The 25889-nt window shown below is 40.4% G+C and overlaps 2 protein-coding genes across 2 annotated transcripts; one reads left to right on the top strand and one right to left on the bottom strand.

Annotated features, from left to right (window-relative positions):
• Positions 1-1418: 1418 nt before the first annotated feature.
• C9H10orf88 (chromosome 9 C10orf88 homolog) lies at positions 1419-7740 on the bottom strand. Its single transcript, XM_014257736.2, has 6 exons — positions 7520-7740; positions 7238-7429; positions 6134-6206; positions 5374-5580; positions 4253-4722; positions 1419-3352 (listed from the first exon to the last, which is right to left on the bottom strand). Exons 1-6 carry the CDS (start codon positions 7672-7674, stop codon positions 3124-3126), a joined length of 1326 nt encoding a protein of 441 aa, XP_014113211.2. The 5' UTR covers positions 7675-7740; the 3' UTR covers positions 1419-3123.
• A 2079-nt stretch (positions 7741-9819) lies between these two features.
• LOC102100556 (disintegrin and metalloproteinase domain-containing protein 9-like) lies at positions 9820-25726 on the top strand. The gene is made up of 22 exons (XM_014257695.2): positions 9820-9986; positions 11609-11706; positions 12562-12638; positions 13325-13403; positions 14090-14166; positions 14964-15171; positions 15596-15661; positions 15742-15813; positions 16152-16324; positions 16782-16866; positions 17734-17855; positions 18752-18923; positions 20007-20096; positions 20329-20524; positions 20635-20740; positions 20923-21097; positions 21514-21594; positions 22256-22361; positions 22982-23114; positions 23527-23590; positions 23932-23984; positions 24279-25726. The coding sequence occupies exons 1-22, from the start codon at positions 9917-9919 to the stop codon at positions 24355-24357; spliced, it is 2382 nt and encodes a 793-aa protein (XP_014113170.1). The 5' UTR covers positions 9820-9916; the 3' UTR covers positions 24358-25726.
• The last annotated feature ends 163 nt before the right edge of the window (positions 25727-25889 follow it).

Below are 25889 nucleotides of genomic sequence, written 5' to 3' on the forward strand. Positions count from 1 at the left end.
GCAGGGTGAATATAGTGGAACAGGTATTTTGTTAAAGCTGTGCTGAAAGGAATTCAGGATTTCAGGACTGTGCTTGTTCCCTTGCCTCAGGTAGGAAAGGCAGATTCCTTTTTCCTTCTGTAGTTCCTAGCGTGGATTCTTTCAGAACTAAGAAAGTTCTGTCTGCAAAGTGGTTGCAGTGCAATCTTCTTTTAATCTGTGACAAACATGAACCTGGCTTTGCTTATCCCTGGGTGTTTCAGCAATATATTCATGACAACTCTTTTACAACAGTTGCATTTCACAACCTGAGGAATCCTCAGCAAGGACAGGGAATTGTTTGCTCAGGGTAACCTAAAGGGAGAGATGTCAAAATGAAGGTGGCAGAAACCAAGCTCCTGTTGGTTTCTCCTTCCTGGAGCAGAGGGGCTCCAGCCCTGGGAACATCTCCATGGCCTCCTCTGGACTCACTCCAGCACATCCTTCTCATGTTGGGGTCCCAGAGCCGGATGCAGCATTCCAGCTGGGGTCCCACGAGCGCAGAGGGGAAGAACCACCTCCCTCATCTCCCTTCTTTTGAGGCAGCCCACACCCACTCATTTTCAAGGCTGCACATGCACACTTTTGGGTCATGCTGAGTTTCTCACCCACCAACACACCCTAATCCATCTCCCCAGGGCTGTTCCCAAGCCATTCTCCAGGCTGCATCTCCCGGCAGGAAAGAGCCATCTCTCCATACGCATGGAAAACACTGGAGTGGGTCCCATCCGCCTGAAAAGACATCTCAGGGCTGCTGAGCACTCAGGTAAGAAGAGGGAAAAAATAAGAAATAAATGTATGTATGCATGTGCTTCACTCAGTTTTAGTGTTGGTACTCCAGATAATAAACACAGCTGACTCACTCTAGGCCAGGTTAAATCCTCCCACTGCATGCACTGGCCAGAACAGGAATAAAGTGTCTTTATTTATTTATAGTGGTGTCTCTATAAAGTCCTGGGAGCAGAAACCAAGCCTTTAAATTAGAGCTGCAGAGATGTTTGTAACACAGCTCAGCTTTGGTGCCATTTGCAGTCTGATCTACAGTGGTCAGGTACAGAGCAAACAGAAACTACAAAATATGGAAAAGCTGTTTTTAAAAGCTTGAATTGCTACTCCCACCGTGCTTGTTGCTCTCACTTTAATGGAGCCCAAAGCTCCACCTGAGAAAAGCAATTGGGCCACTTGCTTTCAGGTATCACATCTAGGAAATATTTAGAATTAATCTTGCTCTTAATAGTGCTCAGAACATTTTTCTTTTAATAATTGAACTTTCTAAACTCTAGCAACATTTTAGGTACATTCCCATTGATTTGAATAGTAAAAGATTTTGCATCCATACATGTGGAAGTGGACATATGTGTAATGTGAAAAGGATTCAAGTGCAAACAGAACACACAGTATTATAAAACAGAATGAGTTTTACTGAGGAGCAGATAGAAAACCACCAGAACCCCAAGTTGCTTTTTTTTTTGCCCAGCTTTGCTTTATCAAATGTCTCAAATCTCTCTCATGGTGACAGCACTGCTTGGCAGAAACCTGGCTGCAGCAATACCAAAGAACTGAACATCATGATGTTCTGCAGGATTGTTTTATTATCAATTCTTACAACTCTTCAGTACTACATATTCGGGATTTGCACTCTGTGTGGGTCATGTCAAATGAAAATATCTGAAAAAAAGTTTATTTAATTCCCAGTTAAATCATATACTATTCTAAACTTTAAACACTTTTCTCTCTACACAGAATCCCTCACTGAAGTAGAAACTGAAAAAACACCAAACCTGCAACAATACAACTTCTACACTCTGGCAGTAGTGGTTTTAATCTCTGTATGAAGTACAAGATCCTTTTGTCTTTAAAAAAAAAACAAAACTGGTAGGAGTTAAGATCAGGGACAACTGCAAGAAGTCTTTTCAAAGTAGATTATCCTCTCTTCCAAATCTACTTCTGTGGGTTTACTACCATCAGGATCTGACAGTCTTCAAAAAACATGAGTTTTCCTGGAGGAGAAAATATCAGGCAGAGTAAATAAGGACACTGGCTCGTACATGCTTATGCTGCTTTTGAGTCAACACTTGCTTCCCCAACAATAGCTTCTGCCAAAAATGTTTGTGCATCCCAACTGAGGGGTTTACCATCAAGTCCCTACACCCTCCAATTTAAATGGTGCACCCCAGAATCCAAGAGCAACAAATAGAATGGAATTTGAAACTCAGCCTTCCACAGAAGAGGGATTTGGAGTCACATTCCTACCTCCTACAGCAAAACTGACCCCAACAGGTTAAAGGAAGTGTGCTGCAGTAAGGAAAACTCCTCTGGACTTCTGGAGCTACCCCAGCACATCCAGTCTGGGAACAACATCCACTTGAGAGGAACCATCAGTGAAGTACTTGCACTTCTTAGGATAATGAAACCTGGACAAAGACTGCTGAGTAAGCATTCATTTCACTTGTTCCTGCACACTTGGGTAGTTTAGGAAGGAAAAAGGTATCAGAGGCTTGTTTTAGGTATCTCTTAAGGAGCCTGGATTCCTAATTCAGGTGCCTGTACAGCCAACAAACCCTCCAAAGAACCCAGTCTGAGTTCAGGTTTCCCAAGCTCTCTAAACACAGCTCCTTAAACTGCTCAAATCAGGAAATGACAATCCAACCTTCCTCTCAGAGCTGGAACAATAAATATCTTCAACAAAAGCACAAACAAACTACATTCTGTAATACTGATAATACATTTCACAATGAAAATTAATACAACCCAAAAAAGTGAACTGATTACATGTAGGTAAAAAGATAAGCAGTAACTCAGTTTATTTAGAGTAGTCCATTATTCAAACTGGAACTGGGGAACTGTTCATACAGCTTCTAGCAATGTTCTTTAAATAAATAAGCCACAAAGGGCATACAAAACTCTCATACTTAGGAAAAAGCACATATTCTTAAGATCTTTCATAAAACTAGCAAGTGTGTACAACAGTGGATAGAATTACAGTAACAAAATGCAAGTTAACAACACTGAGGTTCTTTATAGCTTTAACTGCATAAATACTAAGCTTTGTAAAGTGTAATTACTCTTAAAGTGTTCACATTGAAACCCTGCTTCTGAATCCTTCTACCTCTCTCCATTAGAAAACCCCTCATTAGAATCATAGTGTGCTTGGGAAATTTTGTTTGGCTTTGAGTTCTGAACCAAGTCCATCAAGAGAAACATTTTATTGTCTATGTGTGTCTGAAGAGCCTGGATTTGGCAGTCAATATAGTCCATTAGTTTCTTCTCCATCAGATCCAGGTTTTTTGAAATTATCTTTTCCAAATAGGAGCAAATAGGCTGTTGTTCCACTCTGTAAGAAGAGCAAATATAAGAATAAGAATACCCTATTTCTTAATGACAAGGGGCAATACAGAGATCTGGGCACCTGAACATCTTTTAAATGTAAAATTTCATTGATTAGGCAATGAACTTTGGATGACATTAGATTTTTAGCACAAGAAAAATACCCTCCCTGCCACACATTAAATCTCTATTTTTTTTTCATAAACATGCTATTGTATATAATCATCTTCTTTCAACCTTGTTTTTTTCAAAGGCTCAATTATGCATTAGAGAGCTTAGTTACATAAAACAAAATCCACACAAGTCAACAATATACACATTTATATTCTGTCAGCACGGCAGACTGTCCTTGTCACCAAAAATTATTCAAAAGTTATCCAAACTACACAACTTTATGGGTTTACATCTGCATTCTTTAAAAATACTGGAGCTGAGATATTCAGTCTCCATTAAATCCTGATTCCTACATCTCAGGAGTTCCAGTATTGTTCATGAGGTACCAAACTGTGTAACTGTGACACCTGCACTGTAAATGCCAACAAGTGAGGAGGAACAGGAAAATCAATGGGATGATACACACCAAGTACAGCAGAAAGATTGTGCCACATTGTGTGTAAAAGGGATGACGTAGGAATTTAGGGCTAGAAGTTATCATAATGAAAATACAGTAGATGAGAAAGACAAGCTAAATGTGTATGAAGAAACGTGCTTTCTTCTGAAAAATTCCTACATTCAAGCAGCTCATCTGAAAAATTGTAATGCTCATCACCACACAGCCTTTAAAACCACATACTCTAAGACTCACTAGTGCTGCTAATGAGAAGAAAATGCTTATATTATGGATTTTGTTTAAACTTGTCAATGAGCAGTCAACACTACTTTGAGAGATTCACCAGATTTAACTCACCCAGCACTCTGAACACCTTCCTCTTTAGCCACTGAACTCTTCCCGAGGTGCCTCTCTCCATCCTTGAGCCGAAGGTGATTCACCTGAGTGCACAAGTTTTGAAGAAAAGGAAGAAGCACCTGTGGGTTGGCCACGTTTGGAGTTTCACCTGCTTGTTGCTGCACCTGCAAAGATCCCCCGACTTTCAAATCATTCCTGAGGTCAACTGCATTTTGCTGGGTAGGAAGTCTTTCAGAATCCAAAGTATTCCCTCTTTCAGGTACCTCTGAGTTCAGATCACGAGTTATTTTTAGATCTTTATACACTGCTTCACTTGTTAAATGATTTTTAACAGGCAAAGGTTCAGTGGCTGATGGACTCAGTGATGACTGAAGAGCTGCACTGCGCAATCCATCTATTGCACGGTCACTCCCAAAGTTGGAATTGTTCCCCAAGATCCAACTCAGTTTGTCTCCAAGAGGGAAATTGTTCTGATGGGGAGAAAAACCCATTTGAGTATTCAAATAGACTGGAAATTAGACAGCAGTAACCACAGATACTTTATAACCCAGCATTCTACTAGTAAAGATTTGAAAAGTAGCTTTGAACTACATTCCTTTAAAGTATGAAGTGTTAATTATCTTGTCAGTGTCTAAGTAAGAAAAGAACTTTACTGACTTCATTTTTACCATGCTGTGTCTCCAAAACTGAATGATTAACATCAGATGGTTTCAGGAGTCTGATGATACAGCCCACCTTGCAGGATTAGGATCTAAAGTAAATTTTCTCTGAGAGCACATTCCTTTTAGTTGAAGGTGACATGGTTATAATGACCATTAAAGAGACAAACCAGCCCATCTATCTACACCCCAAACATTCTAGAGAAAATGCCCATCCTCCTTGTCTAGCACTGACAGTGGAAACAGGCAAAAGGAGAACAGGATGGCAGTGAAGCTTAAAATTATAACAATGCATATAATAATAATAATAATCCTGGAGTACACAATCTGCACTCATTCAAGTGGCAACAGGTAAATCAGGATGAAAATGGCAGAAAGTGCAGATTAAAAAACCCCAAACATCTTTTTAGAACATTCTTAACTGGTAAAGTGCCAGTTTGTGTTTGTGGAAAAGTGACTTACTTTCTGCTGACACCGGACCATGTCCATGAGCTGCTGAGCACCTGGAGACAACTTAGATCCCATGGATTCCATTATACTTTGCACTCTGTCTAGATCTATGCTTGATCCTAGTGAAGGAAAATCAGTTGCTAGTTTTGCAGACACTGCTTTCACTTCTAGAATTATTTTACTGATGAGTACTCTGTGTTTCTCACCAAAGGAGAGCAGCTATCGCAAGAAGGAAAAAAAATACTTTAGTTAGGGAAAGAAACAATTTGTGTTTTCTTTGTACATAGGGGACAATGCATTGTTCTTTGAGTCTTGGGAAAAACCATGATGAACTCTTTTTCCAGGGAAATTAAGCCAATTTCTCCTTGTTATTATTTCCCATAAAATTCTGACTGGAACAGTACCTGAGTGCCCCAAAGATAAATAAAGATTTTCTAAGCATTTAAGAGTTGTGGCCACACAATTTTCACAGGTTTATTTAACCCCGGAGCTGACAGTTCTAATCACAGATCTGCAGTTTATCTGGTTTATGTTTCTTTTCTGTAAGACTAAATTATCTATATTATATAAAGTCTTCATGGAAAGAAAACAGAGATACCATTTTAAAAGGAGCACTCTGCCAAGAAAAACTACCAGCCAACAGATTTTTACGTGATTATGTGAACAGATGAAGTGTATAAAACCAATAATTTTACTAAGAGCAATGCAATTTAGTCAATTAAATTATTAAAAATGTAAAAGAACAATAAAGCAATGCTGTTCAACTCCTTACCTTAATTCTACAGGAGGCTGCAGGGCATTCAAACTTAAGGTACTTGTGGTATAAAGTAGCCTCATCAGTTTCACTAGAAAAATAAAATAAATAAGCTGTGACATAAATATACAAACAACTTATTTTCTGTTGTAGAAATACACTATACTGGTACATATTTAGATAAGAAACAAGACTGACTGGAACACATTTCTAATGCAGATTTATGGTTTCCAACAGCAGTTTCAGTTTCTTGTTTTTAGCAGATTTTATTTTCTAAGAGCAGTTTTAATGCTTATATGCAACTTGTAATGAATCTTATCAAATATTTATGTAAAAAATTACTTGTATGTGTGCATGCACTGTGCATCAGAGAAGTTTTTGAGGTTCAGTACATTATTCACACATCCTCCCTGAGGCTCTGAGTCGACTGGTTTCTGTTTAGCTAATTAAGCAGCAGATGTGCCATGTAATGACTTCAAAACAAAACAGAAATATTGCTTTATTTCCCCCGGCAAAGCATGGAAGGAAGTATTAAAAGTGAAAATAAAACCATCTTTTTAAAATCTTCTCTCTTGTGCTTTGAAGTGTGAGATGACTACTTATCAAAGAGACATCAGATCTTCCATAGAACCCAAGCATGCGTTGGGTTGGAAGGAACCTTAAAAGTCACCCACCCCCTGCCATGGGCTGGGACACCTTCCACTGCCCCGGGCTGCTCCAAACCCTGTCCAACTTGGCCTTGGACACTTCCAGGGATCCAAGGGCAGCCACAGTTTCTCTGGGAACCTGTGCCAGAGCCTTCCCACCCTCACAGGGAGGAATTTCTTCCTAATCCCACCTAACCCTGCCCTCTGTCAGCGAGAAGCCATTCCCCCCAGTCCTATCTCTCCCCAGCCCTTGTCCAAAGTCCCTCTCCAGCTCTCTCGAAACCCTTTCAGGCAATGGAAATGGCTCCAGGGTCTCCCCAGGCGCCTCCTCTACACCAGGCTGAACAACCTCAATTCCCTCAGCCTTGTTACAGACCTCAGGTCTCTAACCACAGGAACACCTCAGAGGCACACACAGAGCACAAGGCTGCCCGAGCGTGTGCGGGACCCAACCCCGCCCGTACCCACCACTCACCCCAGGGCCGGGCGGGCGCCGCGGCTCTGTCCCCGGCCGGTGCCGCAGTACTCCTCACCCACGTACACCTCCATGTTCCGGGCCTGGCTCACGATCCCCACGGACACCATCTCGGCGCCGGGCCGGCACTGCAGCCGCAGCTCGCAGGGCTCCTCGCCGCCCGCCCGCCGCTCCGCCACCACGGCCTCGCTGCTGCGGGGGGGAAGCGACACGTGTTGTCCTTCCAGCCCCGCTCCCGCCCGGCCCAGCCCGGCGTTCCCTCTCGCCGCCCGCCGCCCTCACCCGGGCTCGCTGTCCCCCGCACCCCGCCGCAGGCACAGCGCCCGGGCCAGGCCGCCCGGCGGCGCACAGGGCCAGGAGCACCGCGCCGACACACAGCGCGGCTCTCGGCCTCCTTCCTCCTCCTCCTCCTCCGCCGCCGCGCAGCCGCTGGACATGGCGGAGCCGCGGGGAGCGCCCGGCGGGGATACCCGGCCGGGGGAGCGGCACCGCCCGACCCTCAGCGGCCGCCGCGGCCGGGACGCGCCGGCGCGAGGGCCCCGCGCGTGCGCCCTGGGCAGCGGCGGGAACTGCCCGAGGGAGAGCCGGGGGCGGCAGAGGCGCCCACGGCCTGGGGAGAGCTACCCAGAGGCCGGGGAGCGACTCCCGGAGCCCGGGGAGCGACTCCCGGAGCCCGGGGAGCGACTCCCGGAGCCCGGGGAGAGACACCCAGAGCCCGGGGAGAGACTCCCAGAGCCCGGGGAGAGATACCCAGAGCCCGGGGAGAGACTCCCAGAGCCCGGGGAGCGACTCCCAGAGCCCGGGGAGCGACTCCCAGAGCCCGGGGAGAGACTCCCAGAGCCGGGGGAGTGGTACCCAGAGCCCGGGGAGCGACTCCCAGAGCCCGGGGAGCGACTCCCAGAGCCCGGGGAGCGACTCCCAGAGCCCGGGGAGCGACTCCCAGAGCCCGGGGAGAGATACCCAGAGCCCGGGGAGCGACTCCCAGAGCCCGGGGAGAGATACCCAGAGCCAGGGGAGCGACTCCCAGAGCCCGGGGAGAGATACCCAGAGCCCGGGGAGCGACTCCGAGAGCCCGGGGAGAGACACCCAGAGCCGGAGGTGGCGGAGGGCGCAGAGACCCGGAGTTAAGTGTGGAAAACACCTTTGAGATTACAATAGTAGTCCAATACATGACCCAACAGCGCCGTGCAAACCGTACCTTGGCACCGAGCGCTACGTCCAGTCGTTTCTTAAACACCTCTGACCACCCCCCCCCCACCTCCCTGGGCAGCCCATTCCAATATTTAATCACTTCCGATAAGAATTTCCTCGTAATATTCACCCTAAACGTGTGGTGCAGCTTAGGAGGATGTCCTCTTGTCCTGTCACTGCTTGCTTGGGAGAAGAGACTGGCCCAGAAGCTGTGCCAGGGTCTAGGGTAGAGCTTAGGAGAAGGTTCTTCCCCCACAGTGTGGGGATCCAGCACTGAACAGGCTCCCCTGTTGGACTCAACATCTCAAAGGGCTTTTCCAACTGAAATGATTCTTGGATTCTGTGAAACTTGCTATTATGTCAAAACCTGGAGCAGCGGGGTTCTCCCGAGTTGTGTCCTGATAGTGCATGGCACAGGAGAGAGGCTATGAATAAAAGAGGCCATAAATAAAATATGGGGTTCATTTAATTTTCAGTAGGATCTCACCTTCAGGAGTTGGGGAATGCTGCTCCTGAGGCTGTGGCAGACACACACCCGGGAATGAGGGTATCAAGTTCTGCTTCCACCCAGTGCTCAGTACAGGAATGTTCAGGGTGTTTTCCGTCTGTGACTCTCGGGAAATGGACCTGAACGGGCTTTGACAAATAATACTGCAAATACAGCCAGCATTCTGCTTTCTGTCACTTAAGGCATTGTTTTATTAGACTTACCAGCAAAGGAAAACTGAATTTTCACTCCTTTAATCAAGGAATTAATTAAAATTAATTAATGTAAATGTTTGAGTGTGTTGTTTCAGTCTCATTTTTGTGTTTCTAAATACGCTTGATACTTCTGAAATGCATTGCAAACTCATCCAGTTTTAGCAGCGTTTATTTTCTGCTTTTGGTGACAACGTGGTTGTGTGGAAGATTACTCTCATCCTGGAAGAACAATGATCTGCACAAAATTATTTTGGTGAGGATAATTGTGTTTAACATAGAAGGGACTGGGTAGAACCGGTGTTTTGGGGATTTTCATGTGTTCATATGCATTATATTTTAAAATAAAGATGAAAAAATGGAAGACAAGAAGCTGAAACTTCTAAGAATTAATTGATTCACGCTAGTTTTTTATTGAGCTGGCAGTAGCCAGGATAAACATCCTAAACACTGTATTTTTCAGTAGCAATATTTTATATTTCTAATCTCATATGATCTCACTGTGGGATGAAAGTCCTTTAGAACAAACCAGTTTGACCCCAACACGGGACACGCTCTTTCTCCAATCAGCATTTAAGAATGTGCTGCTTTTTATTTGCATTAGGCTGTCTGACCAGTTTTCTCGCAAGCCTAGTGGATTAAATTTTACTTCCCATTTCCTCAGCAGAGATGCAGTATTGGAGAGCTTTTTCTGTTGTTTACCTTTGGAGCAGACGGTTCTCGTTCTTCTGGTTCCCTGCAGAGCAGCCAGAGCCAGCTCGGATGCTGGAGTAGTTTCTCTGGGAAGTCATGTTAATGCACAGCCTATTTTTCTTCACTTTTGGACTAATATTTACTGGAAACCCTTTCTGGATAAAAGGTAAGCTTTCTTTTTTTACATATTTAGAAAGTTTCTCCAAGTCTGCTTGGACCCTGATTGTAATGATGCACAGCTCTCCCTGTGCAGCCCTGCTCATTGAGAAAATCTTGGGGAAGATTACAGCTTGAAACTTTTCATAGTTGAGTTCTTTGTGGTTTTTTTTCCCACCTGGATGTTGTAGGTATATAAATACATATTTTCTGTGCAGGACACTGGTTGTGACAACTGCAGTTGCTGTCACTCTCATCAATAGTAGAGACTGTAGAAAAACATTTCTTCTTCATTAATGTGAGGGAAATTCCTACGATTTCATTGTAATTTTTCATTAACTCATCTCAATTTATGATTTGGCATCACATTTTAGATTTAACACCTGAAATGTTTCTTAGAAAGTGGTATTTTTATGACATGCATAAAAGATGGTTTCCTGCTTTCAGGTGTCAAAGTTTGAATTGTTAAAAGAGCATCTCCATGGTTAGTTCAACATACACTTGACTCATGGAAGAGAATGGATTTTGTGATTTAGATAAAATTATTGAAGATTAAGAGCAAAATCACAATATCAAGCGCTGATATTCTTTTCAGACTGGTTTGCTAATATCAGCTTCCATATTTTGATTGCAATTGCAGCCTGTACTGTTAAACCTACCTGCACCTAGCTTTTAAAAATCCTGATGCTATCTAACAGGTAGAGATCATCATTACACTGGAGAACCCTCCTCACTTTGAATGGCTGGCTGTGTGACTTTTTTGCAATTATAAATTAATTTCACAGGAATGTGGGAGGCTGAGGGTGACTTTCTGCTACTACAAATGTGAAGAAATCTCTTTGTTTCTTTATGAAAGAACAATTTAATAAGGAAGGAACCACTTCCATTGTTAAAACTCATGTTATTGTTGATTCTGTTTAAAAGCAATGGTTGTGTCTTTGTTGATCAAAGCAGATGATGAGCAGATGAGAAAAAGGTAGATTAATTCAACTTCACACAATTTTTTAAGAAGTCACTAGAGATTGTTTTTGTCTTTCTAAAACCATTTACCTGAAACCAGATACTTGGCAGGCTTCTTATCTTTAGCTTCCTGCATTAGCATGTTGTTCTGGAGATAATTCTGATATCATGTAAAAGGCTACAAACCTTTTGCAAAGATCTGACTTGCTAGAACAAACAAAATGCAAGATTAGGCAATGGCAGGAGGCAGCCTGGTGAGCCACATTTTCTTCCACATAGGAGGAGGACAAATTGCATCCAGAGGACAACTAAAAGTATTCCTTATTCAGGACAATGGAGAAAGGAGAAGGCCAGTTGCACCAGTTTTCTGTGGTACATCGGGTTAAAAGTGTCAGTCATGGAAGAAAAAGTGACAAAGTCACAAAGTTAATAATCCAGAATATGAGAGAATTAAGATTTTATTTCAATGCTTTGGTAGTTTTAATTTGTGTGCTCTAGAAGACCCCAGCTTTAATATGAAGTAACTTGTTTTAAAGTCTGTTTAATCATTCCTGAAGTATTTCTCCGTTTCTGGCTGGATCAGAGGAGGCTTTTGTCTATCACCACTGTGGAGGTGCCAACATAATGCCCTATCCTTTCTGATTCTTTACCAATTTCAAACTTTATTTTCAGCTGTATCCTCTGAACACAAGTCCGGACTTTCTACATTAGAAATAATCATTCCTCGAAGTCTGACAGGCAGAGAGAAACATCCCCCATTTTCTCATGAGGTTTGTTGTTCTATCTAATTTTCTTTTCTTCTGATTGTTGCTATTTTTCAAACACTATCCTACATTACACACACATACACTGGATGGTATATATAGATTTTAGTAATGAAATGTGCCTCACACTCTCTCTTCTGATTCTTAGTGTTTTCAAATAGTTTTAAGTAAATTTTTTTCCCAAAAACTCTGTGATTGTACTCTGAGTGCCTTCCAAACTTCTAATCCTGTTAATGACCTTGTAAAACAGAATGCTTTCATTTCTTCTGAGTTGGATTAGATGTTGAGCTTGAGCTAACATCCATGCTGTCCGTGTTCTGGTCTTTGGATAATAACCAGAGGATTTCAGCCATGTAGCACCCAAAGGATAAAAATGGTCCCACAGAGTGGCACAGGTTAAAAGATCAGGTAAAAGAGAAAGCTGAGCCTTAATTCTTCAGTTCTGAGGTAACTTACCTTTGTGCCAGATAAAGAGTTAATTTACTGAAGTAACTGTTAATGAAACAGCATTAGTCATCTTTGTGCAAACCAATTAGGGGATAAAAGACTGGGAGTCATTCGTCTGATTTACACAAGGAGTGTCACAAATATGATGTGGTACTTAGCAAAGAGTGCACTCATGGGCTGTGCCCTCCTGTTTAAATGAAAATATAGATTCATTGAATTTAAACTTTACCTAGGAAAGCATGTTCAGTTTGCTGCTGAGAGTTTGAAATATGAAAGGAAGAGGGTTAGGAATCTCTGTTTTTTTACTTAAAACATACACAGTAGTTGGGCCTCTCATGTCAAGCAAAACATGGAATTAACAAAAGCGAATAGAAAAATCACCTAATTAAGTGACATCTTTTGTTCTGTTTTCAGGAGCATTCAGATGACAATCTTTCTTACTCAGTTAAAACCAGAAATGGAACATACCTCCTAAAGCTGAAGAAAAATAAGTATGTGATAGAGTGTTCTAAGGAGTTGTCTTGTTTCAGGGGGTTAGTTGCATACAGACCAGCATTTTTATACTGAAAAAAATTCAGAAGAAACCATTTAAATGGCAGATTGTAGCAACTACAAAACAACTCTATTAAATAATGTTAAATATAGCATCTCTGTTATGGTAATACCTTGCAAATAGAAGGGAATAGTTTTTCTAGCTGTGAAGAAATTTATTTTGATTATTTTTTTTATTAGCAGTGCAAGATAGAACATTTCAGAAAATCCTTATGGAAAATTAGAATTCAGTTCAACATTAGTTTATAAGCAGGGCAGAGGAGTTTTAGCTGTGTTGAATTTGAAGAAATTTTTCTGTTTCTCTTGTTCCTCATTCCTGAGCCTGTAATAGGCCAGGTCTTTATGCAACTGAGTCTGCTTAGATTCCTCTCTATGAATATTTTAGTTAAAACAAATAACAATAAGTTTCAAAATAACTTATTTTCCAAATAAGTTAAAAGTATTTTCTAAAATATTTTCCAAATATTTTCCAGCTCATTTTAAAATATTTTGTTTCATGTGCTTGGATTTTAATAATAATTTAGCATTGAGTGTGCTGCTAACAGAATGTAGCACTTACCAGGACTCTTGACTTGTTTCTTGTTTCTAGACCATTAAGTGAGCAGTAGTTTATTTTTGTTTCCAGAAAGCTTCTCAGTGATGACTTTAAGCTGTACACATATGGGGAAAATGGGAAACTGCAGGCAACACTATCCAAAAATGAGGTATTGTGCATAATAAATAAACTTAGTCTTTGTGTCAGAATTTTCTCTGAAAAACCAGAGAAGCCAAGAAAAAATGTATTTGCTGGGAATAAGATTTTTGTGAGTTTTCTCAGTGGAGCATTTCTGTTTAACAGTTACCAGTGATCTAAACATGAGGTGCATGAGGGAGTGGGCTGTTTGTGGGATGCAGCACCCCTGTTCCCCAAGGTGGGAAAGGATTTGCCAGGAGATTATGCCAAGCTTGAATTTGAGCCACCTTTGCATAATGTGCAGTTTAAGGTGCAATGGTAGCATCAAAGCTGTATAGTTTTAAATCTGGTATCAAACAAGCCTTAGAAATACTTCTAAATTTAATTTCAGCTCTAAACTGCACGTGAGCTCAGTGAGACTTAATTGAAAGATCTCAGAGCAGCCTTTGAGTGGACTCTAAGAACAGGATGAGCAATGTAGATTAAAATACTTTTATAAAAGATGGTGATGGGTTAAACTAAAAAGCTGGCTGTACTCATATCAAGGGATATTCTCCTCCAAGAAGATCAGGATTACTTTCCAAGCAGGGATCTCTGTAAATTTCTAACAGCCAGCCCTGATGTCATGCAAATAATATGGTTAGTTAGAAAATAAGTTTGCAGTTGAAGGCAACCACCTTGTTGTGTCACTAATCATGTGGGTTTGTTGCATTTCAGACACACTGTTATTATCATGGCACTGTTGAAGGAATTGCTGACTCCACACTTGCTCTTAGCACATGTGATGGCCTTAGGTATTTCCTCTTCCTATTTTTTTTTTATATTTCACCTTTTGATGAAGCTGAAACTCATTATAGGTGTTATAGTTTCCCTCAACTCCTGCTTATTTCCCCCTTTCCAAAATTCTTTCACAGAAAAAAAAGATATGAGAAAAATATGAGAGAAACTAATAAATACAGGCAGAACCTGGGCTTCTCGTACTTGATGTGAATGTCGTGACCAGAGACACTTTTGTAGAAAAAAATCTTACCTTGATGAAGCTTTTGTTGAACTTAAAACACTCCTGCAAACAACTTTGTCTTATGAATGGACACATTTCAAAAGACAAACCATTTCCATGAAAATAATTTTGTTCAAATTGGAACTGATATTTTGTGTTTCAAATACAATAAAATCACAAATGGGATAAAATTCATTCATGTACCTTTCAGGTGAAGTTTCACAGAGAGATGTCACTAACAGTACATCAGGACATATCCTGGCAGTCCTTTAAATGAATAGAGATAAAGGCTGAAAGGGACCCTTTGCATCAGCTCTGTTCCCACAATCCAGACTCATTTACTAACAATTTGGCTTCACTTTCTGTTTTTACTTTCTTGTCTAAATTCAATAAATCCACACTTGTTGAGTATTTTAAATAAATTCTGGTTTGTCTTTTATTGGGCACTTGAACTTACCCCCCTATTAATATAATTTAAAATAATAATTTATTTCAACATAGTGTCTAAGCATCCAGCTGTTATTCATTAATCTAGTCATAACCACGAGGGAAAAATGATGAAATAATGTTTCATTCTATTATGATTGTTAGGGGAATTCTCTACATTGGAGGCAGATGGTACGGAATGGAGCCCCTCAACACATCCAGCACATTTGAACATGTGCTTTACGAACTGGAAGATGTGCAGGGTATCCCCTTCCACTGTGGGGTGCTGAATGGCAGCCTGGAGCATGAGAAGCAGTCTGTGAAATACACATTTTCATCAAACAGCACCTCCAGCAGGGACAGGCTCCTCAGGGTAAATACATTTCTGTTTCTCCCTTGAGCTGCAGTCCAAGGCATCTGCAGGGCTCCTGCTCTGGCACAGCATCACTGCAGCTGGGATTGACCTGGCAGGACATTTCCTTGTGGCCTTCATTTTCTGGACACCGAGCTGGTGGGAGCCCTGCTGAGGAAATCCTGGAACAGAAGATCAGCACAATGGGGATCTCACGTAGCTTGAAGCAACCCTGTAGTGGACGAGCAGAGGCTGCCCAGGACAGCCGTGGGTAGGACATGAAATGCACAAGCTGCCTTTCAGCTCGTGCATCCCAGTGTCTGACCTGGTGTGAATTACTGGCACAGAGAGGTTTCTGTGGTAATCTAACACAAATTGAGGCCACATTACAAAATGCAACATTGCAAACTCGTTATCTTAACTTCCTGTGCTTTCTCATTTGCAGGAGAAGCGAGCTGTCCTGCCCCAGAAAAGTTATGTAGAATTATTTGTGGTTGTGGATCACAACAGGGTAATTATATCATCCAATACTAAATACATTTTATTGTTTTACTAATTTTTATCCTCTGACATTGTTATGGTATTTTACAGTTTTTGATGAAGAATTCTGATCCTGCTGCAGTGCAAAAGGAAACAGTGGAGCTGATTAATTATGTTGATGGGGTAGGTCAGATAAATTGCCTGGATTCCGTAGTTTCTATTTTATCATAGTGTTCAGAAGAGCAGCTTTCTTTCCAAAATATATGCTTAGGTACTTTCACAAAGTAGATTGTTTTCAGTTATACTTCATTTTATATTCTAAATATTTTTTCTTCAGTTTACAATTTATAAATACTTTATATTTCATTTATAATTACAAATATCATGTATTGAGTTTCAAAGAAACTGCAATTATGACTCGATCACTATGTTCAGCTTATTGTTTACTCAATAGTAATGAAGTCATCTTTCAGAATTCCATCAGAACAGTTGAGGGACATTAATTATAATTTTTTTTTCAGATGTATAGAGCATTAAACATCCAGATTGTTTTGGTTGGATTAGAGATTTGGACAGATGCCAACCACATATCTGTAATGGATGGTTCAGCTGGAGATGTGCTGAGTAGGTTTGTTTCTTGGAGACAGAAAGATCTTCTGAAGCGCTCAAGAAATGACGTTGGTCACCTCATAATGTAAGTTTGCATTCAGTGGGAAAACCACCCACGCTGCCAGTGTTAATGTATATGATTTGGGGCTTGTATATTAATTAAGATATACCTAGAGTAAAATTCTCTGCACTTCCAAAATGGTTTAACCTGGAAAAAAGACAAGAAACTGTAATGGATTCTTAAGAGTTCATCAACTCCAGGGACAAGGTGACCTCCAGAGGTCCCTTCCCACCTTAGCCATTCTGTAATTGAGTGCACTGACACAGCAGATTTAGGTGACTGATCATTATTTTCAAGCTCTTATTCAGATATTCATTATTAATTAGAATGAAACCCTGCTGTGGTGATAAATTCCTTCTTGACTTCAGGAAGACCAAATTTTGCCTTGCAATATTTCTTTCCAACTTGTCAGTGTCTTTTAGTAGAAATCATGAACTTCCAACCCATCTTTACCACCACCTCCAAACTGTTTTTGTTGCAGAGGGAGAAACTCTTTCAGTGGATCCATTGGAATGGCTTTTGTGGGTACTGTGTGCTCACATGTCCAGGGAGGGTCAATCAGCACTGTAAGTACATCAAAATTTGGGTGTGGAAGAAATTGGTCCTTCACCTACTTGGTCAAATCACCCTGGTCTTGGAGTTGGCTGATTTCATTCATGGGGTTTCTTTTGTAAGGACTTGGGTATATTTTACACCTTTTTTTTTTTTTAAGTACTTCCCAATTTCTTTGTCAAATTCCAGCCCACTTGGCTCATTTAATCTTCAGCAAATTCTTTTGGTAATTTTTTTTGATTCATCAAACTCAGTATTGCATAATCTAATCCTTATACCATTAAAGTTCATAACCACAGAGGTTTTGGGATGGGAATGCAGCTACAAAATAATGGTGGGTTTTTTTACGCTTTAAATAAATAGAAAGTGAACATAATGCACTGTAGTCTCGAGTGTCTAGAATTCCTCACAATAGGGCTGTAAACAGGCAAAAAATTTTAAATAATTAGTACAAAACTATCTTTTTCTCCACCTTTGGGGCAGAACCAGTAATTCCAGAGGTTCCTGTCCTTAAAGTATGGATGCCACAACATTGTGGACAATCTCAGAAGCAGATTCTGTTCTTTCACAGTACATTTGTTTTTGAAGACTCCTTTGAAATCAGTGTCTAACAGTGTTAGAGTAGAATAGAATCACACAGAATAAAACGTGCAGGGGTGATCCAGAGCAGCTGCCAATTTATTATCTAGAATATGATCCACAGGGAAGGAGTGGCAGAATCTGGCCCTACCTGAAAATAAAGTAATAAATTGTCAGTCCTTGCTGCTTTCACCTTACAATACAATTTGGTATTCTGCCTTCCCAGTCCTGAGAGCTTTGTGGTGAGAGTGAATCAGTATTTTCATTAGTTTCACTTTTTTGAACTTGATTCTCTTTATTAGCTGAATCATAACAAAATGTTACGTCACGCCACAGTAGTTGCACATGAACTGGGGCACAATCTTGGGATGAAACATGATGATAAGAGGTGTCCTGCATCCTATATCATGCACAGCACAGATAAGTACGATTTCCAGTTAATTTACTTTAATAATTTCTTTTGTTTGCAGTCACTATGCCTTGCAAGCTGTGAAACTCCTGTGAATCTAGAAGAACTTTAGTGGATGGGGAGTTGTTTGAAAAATGTAATCGCAGAGGTGGATTCACTGACTTAGGATTTGACATAATTTTAATTTATATGAAATTTTATCTGCTTTCTGACCCAATCTTTCTTTATTTGTAACATCCCTAATAAGTCCTATTTGGACTTAATTATTTTTTTTAATAATAGTGTGTTGCTGAGTTTTTTTCACCCTCTTGAGAATGCTTTACATTTGGGTTTGTGCAAATATGCAACAAATTGTTTAACAGATAATTAAAAAAAAAACCCCAACTTATTGGTTTATATTTCCTTCAGCTCATTTGTTCTTTGCCTTCCCCTTAAGAGAAAAAGATCATAATATTTTATTTATCCCCAGCTGTATTAATAAATCAGGGTAACTGTACACTGGACAAAACCACTCTAGGAAGGGAAGGTGCATTCCTCAGTTCTTAGGGACTCCAAGTTAAGATGAATGTTTTCCTGAGAATATTTTTTAATCAAACATTTTGGGACTCAGTATAGAATTTCTAATGTCCATTTCATACAGGACACCAGAATAGATAATCTGATGGTCTGTGGCTTCTAAAAGCATTCCAATTATAATAGGAATTATTTAATTAATAATATATTACTACTATAGTATTTTAAACTTCTAGTACTTCACTTTAATGCAAAGTAAAATAAAAATTAACTGTTTCATGCTCTCCTAGCATTATGACATACAATATTTATTATGGAACAACAATATTTTAAGAGTTGGAGTTGTATGTTTTCCTCTAAGCAAAATATTTATAATAATAAAGTATTATCCTTTCCAGTGGATCCAGGAATTTCAGCACCTGTAGCGCTGATGATTTTGAGGCCTTTATTCTGAATGGAGGAGGAAACTGCCTTAGAAATCCTCCCAAAACGAGTAATGTGTACAAAGAACCTGTCTGTGGTAATAATGTGGTCGATAACAATGAAGAATGTGACTGTGGCAAACCACAGGTAATGCATGAAATTGAGCTGGATACTTGTTGAATATTATATCATTATTATATTTTATCATTATTATATTTTATCATTATTCTAATGATATAATGGCCTAATTACATTACTGTCTGAGGAGTTTGCCTTGTAATTTTGCATTTTTGCAAGGATTATCAAAATAAATTTTAGTAGAAGTTTAAAATCATGCTTTGATTTTGATGTGGACTCAGTTAAGGGCTATTGGACTTCACAGAACATTGAGGCACTGCTGAGAAAGAAGTGAAATTCAGAGCAGAGTGTGTGGGAACACCACTGGGTTTTGTGCTGGTTTTAGCATTGTGGATATTTCTGTTCCATGACAGAGACTGTACAGGTTTGTTAACTGTAACCCTTAAACTTTGCCTATACAAAATGACTTTTAAGAGTCACATTTGCACTGTCAAAATGTCCCTCCAATAACAGGATGGACAGAAGGTAATTCTCATTCTTCAGAAGGTAAAAGTGTCTCAAAAAAAGTATCAGCAAATCAAAATGCTGCCAGCAAATCCTGGTTCTGTTGGCATCCCTGTGCCACAACACATCAAAACAGGTGTTTTCTGCTGACTTGTACAAATAAAACACAGCAACAGGGTCTGCTGGTTCTTTTTAAAGCAGGAGAATGTGAGAATCTGACACATATAGTTATTTAAAGTTTGGCTTGTTCATCCACGTGGACTGATGAAGACTTTCCTGGCTAGGAATAAATAAAAATAAATAGTTATAAAGATTAAATAATAATATATTAAATATATAATATAATATAATCTATATAAATGATATTATATATTATATAAATCATATTATATATTATATAGTATATATTATATAGTATATATTATATAGTATATATTATATAGTATTATTAATATAGAAATATATTAATATGTATAAATATATAAAATATATATAATTGTGGAGGTTGTGTGGTGCCAAACTACCACAATAATATATATTTATATATATATATTTATATATTTTATATATATAATTTTTATATAGAAATAAATAAATACATAAATAAATACAGAAATAAATAAAGGTGTCCCCTTTCAATGTTCTCAGGAATGTTCCAACCCCTGCTGTGATGCTGCAACCTGCAAACTCACACCTGGCTCACAATGTGCCCAAGGACTGTGCTGCAAAAACTGCAAGGTAGGCAGTGCTTTATTAAACTAAATTGCTACTATTCACTGAGATTTTTTAATGTCTGAAAAGAGCCATCCTGCTCCTCTTGACATATTTTCCAATGACATTCACCGGTAAGAGAGTATGTAAGAAGAGAATTTGTCTTCCTTAAAATCACTAAACGTTCCCAGCTGTCTTTGTTTCACTCTAGCCCTTTCTCTGTTGCAATATTAAAAGCGTTCTCCCTCTCTGGTGCTAGTTCAGAGTGGCAGGAGCAGAGTGCAGAGCAAAACAAGATGTCTGTGATCTCCCTGAGTACTGCAATGGAAGCACTGCCTACTGCCCAGATGATGTTTACATCATGAATGGTCACCCATGCAGCAACAGCAAGGCTTATTGCTACTATGGGGTGTGCCAGAGCTTTGATTCACAGTGTGAATCTATCTATGGGAAAGGTATGGTTAACATTTAATTTGTAGGCTCCTGATAGACATTTCCAATTTTTCTTCCTGGTATTTTTCAGACACCTTACTGAGATTCAGTATTTTTTTATTTTTTTGTACAGGGGCACGAAAAGCACCTGATATATGCTTTGAAAAAGCAAATATTAAAGGAGATAGGTTTGGAAACTGTGGAATGAAAGGTGGAGTGTACAAGAAATGCCCTGTCCAGTAAGTCACCACCAAATCAAAGCTAACCCTAAAATCTTCAATGTAAAAAAATATATATTTGTTACAAAGCCTTAAAGTGAGAGATTTAAAAGAATATTTTTTTTAAATGCAAGCTTAAAAGCTGGAATGGATTTGCACTGATGCTGTTCACCTTGTCTCTGAGTGTCCTTCATCCCATACAGGCACAGTCTGTGTGGGAAGCTCCAGTGCACATCTGTCAGCCTTCAAAACCTTCCAGCCTGGAGCGTTGTCAATAACGCGTCCGGGGTTTTATGCTGGTCCTCTGACTTTGACTTAGGATCAGATATCCCTGATCCTGCTCAAGTTCATGATGGGACAGCCTGTGGAGAGAACAAGGTAAGAGGAATCACAGCAGCATGGCAGAATATATTCCAGGTGGAAAGTTCTGAACTTCCAAAAACATTACCTGTCTCTTTTGTTCATATTCCATAACACAATAAAAATCTTTGGAATTCAATACATACAAACAATTAATTAGCTCTTCAAAAGCTGGGGTGCTATATTTTCAGTCATCCAAATTACTCCATCAAAGTGCATCCACAGAGTTAAGCAAACCTGAGACAAATAAAGTTAAAAATTCTGGCATTCTGAATGTTTTATCAGTCCTTTTTTGTAACATGTAAGTGAAAGCTGCAGACTTTTAAACATATACACTTATATTATATTTACACTTATTGTATTTACATTTATATTTATAAAAGGATGGGATTTTTAAAGTTTTGTGTTTTCAAGACACTAATCACTTGTTCCAGGCCTGTGTAGGTTTTGAATGTGTTGATGCAAGATATCTGGGCTACAGCTGTGATGTAAAGCAGAAGTGTAATAATAATGGGGTGAGTAGATGGTGCTTTGTGCTCTGTTTCTAGACAGTGCAAATTCCCTGGATTTAAGCAGTAACCAAGCAGGTGGCTTTGCTTTTTCCTGATCTGTATTAAAAGTTAAATCCACTTATTTTACCTGTTGCCAGAACACTACAAACCCCTTAGCACTAACACTGAGAGGTATTTTGTCTGAATTTCCCAAAGGAATTTTTTTATTACTGAGCTGGTGAATTGTAAAAGGAAAATATTCCTTTGAGGATGACAGTCTGGTAATTCCTAATTTATGTATGTCTCTCTGAAAAATCAAAACAGAGTCCAAAGGTTGTAAAACTAAGAAGGTTTCTGGACTGGGATTTATTGCAGGCAAATAACACAAATGTTAACGTAGAGAGAATTACCACGGAGCACCAGAATCCCTCAGTGCTTTGGGATTTTATGGAGGGGCAAAGCTTATTCCCAGTTAATATTTCATGTATTTCTATGCATTACTATACAGTATTTCTTGTTTCCACATGCAATTCCATGCCTGGAACCCCAAATCCACACCAAAGGTTTGCATGGCCACTCTCAGGGAGGTGTTGTCTGACTAATCCCTGTGTTTGGGCTGAAGGGGTGTGACAACAATGGGAACTGTCCCTGCCTGACTCATGACTCCCTCTTGTTTGGGCTGTAGGTGTGTAACAACAACGGGAATTGCCACTGCAATCCAGGATGGGCCCCTCCATTCTGTAACCAGTCTGGCTACGGTGGCAGTGTTGACAGTGGTCCAGCTCACACAGGTAGGACACTGAAACTGGCCCTCAGTCTGCCCCAGGGACTGAGAAAATACTAAGGACAGCTTCTTTTAACTGTTTTTCTATTGCATGAGACACAAATCACGGACTAACTTGAACAAAAATTATTATTTGATATTGAAGTAGCTTTTCCTGGCCTTTACACACAAAATCTTTATGTCTAAGAGATTGTCTAAGATTTGTCTAAGTTCATAACCCATAGCTTTCTGAGGAAAATCTGTGTTACTTTCTGTGGAACTCTATTGAATTTTACTAAATTTGTACTTTGGGAAAGGGAAAACATGTTTTGTATTTATTAAAAGTTTAGGAAGGGGAAGCAAACATGCAGAGCAGTTGTGGTAAGCAAATACAAAATGAGTTTGTCTGCTTTAGAATTATTGAAAAAAATTATGGAAAAGGAAAAATGTTGTATATACATAGGGTGAGTAAGGCAGAGAGAACTTGTAATACCATAAGGCCAAATCCTACTTTTGTGATTGTAACATGTCATAAATTTCAGTGAAGTTATTAATTTGATTCTACAACAATTTGAAGGCTGTATTTTTTAAAACAAAAAAAAAATCTTTAATGTTTTAAATTCCATTATTCCAATTCTTTTTCCCTAGATACATCACTCCGGGATGGGCTCCTGATTTTCTTCTTCCTTGTGCTGCCTGTAGCCATCCTCACTGCAGTAGCAGTGTTTAAACGTGATGCAATAAGGAGAAAACTTTGCAGGAAAAGCAGAGGACAGCACAGGTATTTCCCTTCTTACAGGTGCCATTCCAACATGAGAGTGTGCTCCACGTCAGTGCAGCGAGGCACGTGGATGCTTTATCTACACAAAAAATTCCACACCTCCTAAAATATCATACTGCCCTGCTAAAAGCAGGGCTGGGGAGTTTAACAGCTCCATCCCCTGCTCCTTGGAAGTGCAATCCAGACACTCCAGTTGTCTGTTCTCAAGCATTTTCTCCCAAATCCACTGCACTTTCCTAATTTTTGTTGATAATTATATTTTATGGATGCAGGGGCAAAGCATATTGAAATTGCTTCTCAAGTCCAGAACAGGATGGACTCAAAGCAGAATCGAGACCTCTGAGTTGTAGCTTTGTCCTTGGAAAATGCTACATCCCTGAAGGATTTCCTGATGATGTGCTTTCTGTTTCAGGAGTAACAGTGGGCAGGAACCAAAGCAAGGCAACAGAGCAAGTCATGAAACGGGAAATAATCAGGTAAAATGGATGCAGACTTAGATTATTTCATGTTGGGTAATCCAAACTGCACAGTGCTTTTCCTCCAACACAGTCAGTCCATCATGATTTTGTGACTTTTTGATACATTGAAACCACCTGTATTATTTCTTAGGCCAAACACTGGAGATGCTGCTTAGCCAGGCTGTGGGTCTAGTTCTGATAAAACTGAATAAAAAATATCAAAACAAAATGTTGCAAGAGAATATGAAGAAAGTCCCAGCAAATGAGAACTAGTTCTAAAATGATGTTAGTTTAATACTGAATAATTATCTACACTTTGTGTTTTCTGCTAACCTGATTTTCTGCAATGTTTTTTCCAGCCTGCTGCATCGAGTCGCAATATTTTTACCATATTGCATTTTCCTGGTACAAGGTTTGTAGTATTTAAAACCTTCTTCACTTCATCTTTCCCACGTTTATGTTGCTGTAAGTGAAGTTATTGATGTCTTGTGTCCTGCTTAAGGGGATTTTTCATGCAGCATCATGAGCTGTAATAGATTAAAGGCTTGAAGGAAAAATGTTGGCATAAACACAGGTAAATTAAGCAAGGGAGAGGAAGTTAGGTGTAAATGCTGGAAACTGTTTAGAAATGGTAAAGAACCGGTTTAGGAATGTCAGGTGTCTCAAGCCATGAAACATTAAACATAATGTGTTCTCCACCCTTCAGGCAGCCAGTCCAAACCCAGCTTCCTGCAGCTTCCTCAGGACCTCAACGACCCCCAGTCCCACCTAGACCAGTTGTCTGAAATGTTTCTTGGGAACCCTCAATCAATTCTCACAAGTAACTGGCCTGAAAAACAAATTAAAGGATTTCAATGCTCCAGTGCTGTCCTTGTGCAGCCAAAATACCTTTGGAAAGCATGTCCCTCCTGGAAGGACTGGGTGCCAAGAGGCGCTGAACACAGATTTGGTGATACCCCAATGTTTTTCTCCTTGCTGCTGGCTGTGTTTGTGCCTCCTCTACCTCATTTTTTGTTTTATAAATCAGAACCTGAAGTTCAACTTGCACAGGTTTGAACCTGTGAGTGTCAGAGAACAGGACTTGTCCATGCTGCTGCCTCGTGCTCAGGCCACAGAGAAGTGAATTCAGTTATCCACAGACAATTCAAAGATGGGAGATCTGCACTTTTCCTCCTGGGCTGTCCTCTCCTCAGGATGCTGCCAGGAGCTCTGAGGGCCTGCAGAGCCAGGTCTGGGGACAGTCCCTGGGCCCTGCTCTGACACCTGCCTGCCATCAGCCCTACCAAAGCTGTGCCCCAGAGCCCACCTCTCACACCGCACTGGCCGTGTCAGCTTCCATTTCAGGTAGTTTATAGAAGTAACCTCAACTGGGGACACCAGCAACTCTGTAGGTCATGTCCCTGAGTCTGAAAGAACCCTGTTGTTACAGAAAATACGGGCTTTTGGGAAATACCTCTGCAGCTCCACAGTGGTTCAGTGTTTACTGGGTTTTGCAGCTTGGCATTTTTCCTAGAAATTGATTCTACTACAAAAGCAACAGATAAACTTTTGTCATTCTAAATGGGACAGTTAGAAACCAGCACTGCTTTAAAAGATGTATGGAGTGACATAGTTTGTCCAAATAGGCCTCCATCAAATGCCTCGATGTAGGAGATGGATCCAGGAAATCCAGGGAAAAGTCTCCAGCAGGACGGAGAAGCAGCTGCAGTGCAGAGACCAACTCTGCCAGGAACAGAGCTGTGGATATGGATCCACCCGTCCATGGGGACACACAGGCTGCATTCAGGCAGATTTGGGAGAACAGACTGGGAAAACAGTGAATAATAAATTGGAGGATTGCCTCATTGAGAAAGTATTTACAACCTGTCAGATGGCCACATCACGGAGGAGCTGGACAAAAGAACCCAAAAGAGATTGCTGGCAAAAAGTCTTCCAAAGAAGCATCTTCTTCCTTAATCCCTCAGGATCTCAGACTTTTGTTTTTAAATATCGTTATCATTTAGTCCTCGAGTATAATATGGCATTGATTTTATTTATTACATTGCAATTTCAAATAAATCCTCAGGGGCAGCATGCTTGGTTGCATCTTTGTTTTGTGATCACTACAAGAGGCGTCGCTGGGCACGCGGGGATGGCTCAGCCTTTGACGCTCCGGGGGTCACTAAAGAGAATTCTCGAGCTGACTGAGACACCAGAATTGGGTAAAAAATGCCTCAAACCAGAACTGAGTAAAAAATGCCTCAAACCAGACCCGGGTACAAGGGCCCGCTCCTGCCTCTGTCGCTGCGCCGAGCCCGCCAGGGGGCGCCCCGCGGCG

Source organism: Pseudopodoces humilis, chromosome 9, assembly GCF_049639895.1.
Source record: "Pseudopodoces humilis isolate 2021_Gansu_Grassland_sample_001 chromosome 9, ASM4963989v1, whole genome shotgun sequence".
NCBI classification, from domain to species: domain Eukaryota; kingdom Metazoa; phylum Chordata; class Aves; order Passeriformes; family Paridae; genus Pseudopodoces; species Pseudopodoces humilis.

Coding starts and splice junctions, on each gene's coding strand:
- C9H10orf88 (XM_014257736.2), bottom strand. CDS start 7,674: ATGTCCAGCGGCTGCGCGGCGGCGGAGGAGGAGGAGGAGGAAGGAGGC. Junction 5,581..6,133: donor CAGCCTCCTGTAGAATTAAG/GTAAGGAGTTGA, acceptor TTCTTGCGATAG/CTGCTCTCCTTTGGTGAGAA. Junction 3,353..4,252: donor GAAGGTGTTCAGAGTGCTGG/GTGAGTTAAATC, acceptor CTCTTCTTACAG/AGTGGAACAACAGCCTATTT.
- LOC102100556 (XM_014257695.2), top strand. CDS start 9,917: ATGTTAATGCACAGCCTATTTTTCTTCACTTTTGGACTAATATTTACT. Junction 15,814..16,151: donor TGATTAATTATGTTGATGGG/GTAGGTCAGATA, acceptor TTTTTTTTTCAG/ATGTATAGAGCATTAAACAT. Junction 20,525..20,634: donor TGAATCTATCTATGGGAAAG/GTATGGTTAACA, acceptor TTTTTTGTACAG/GGGCACGAAAAGCACCTGAT.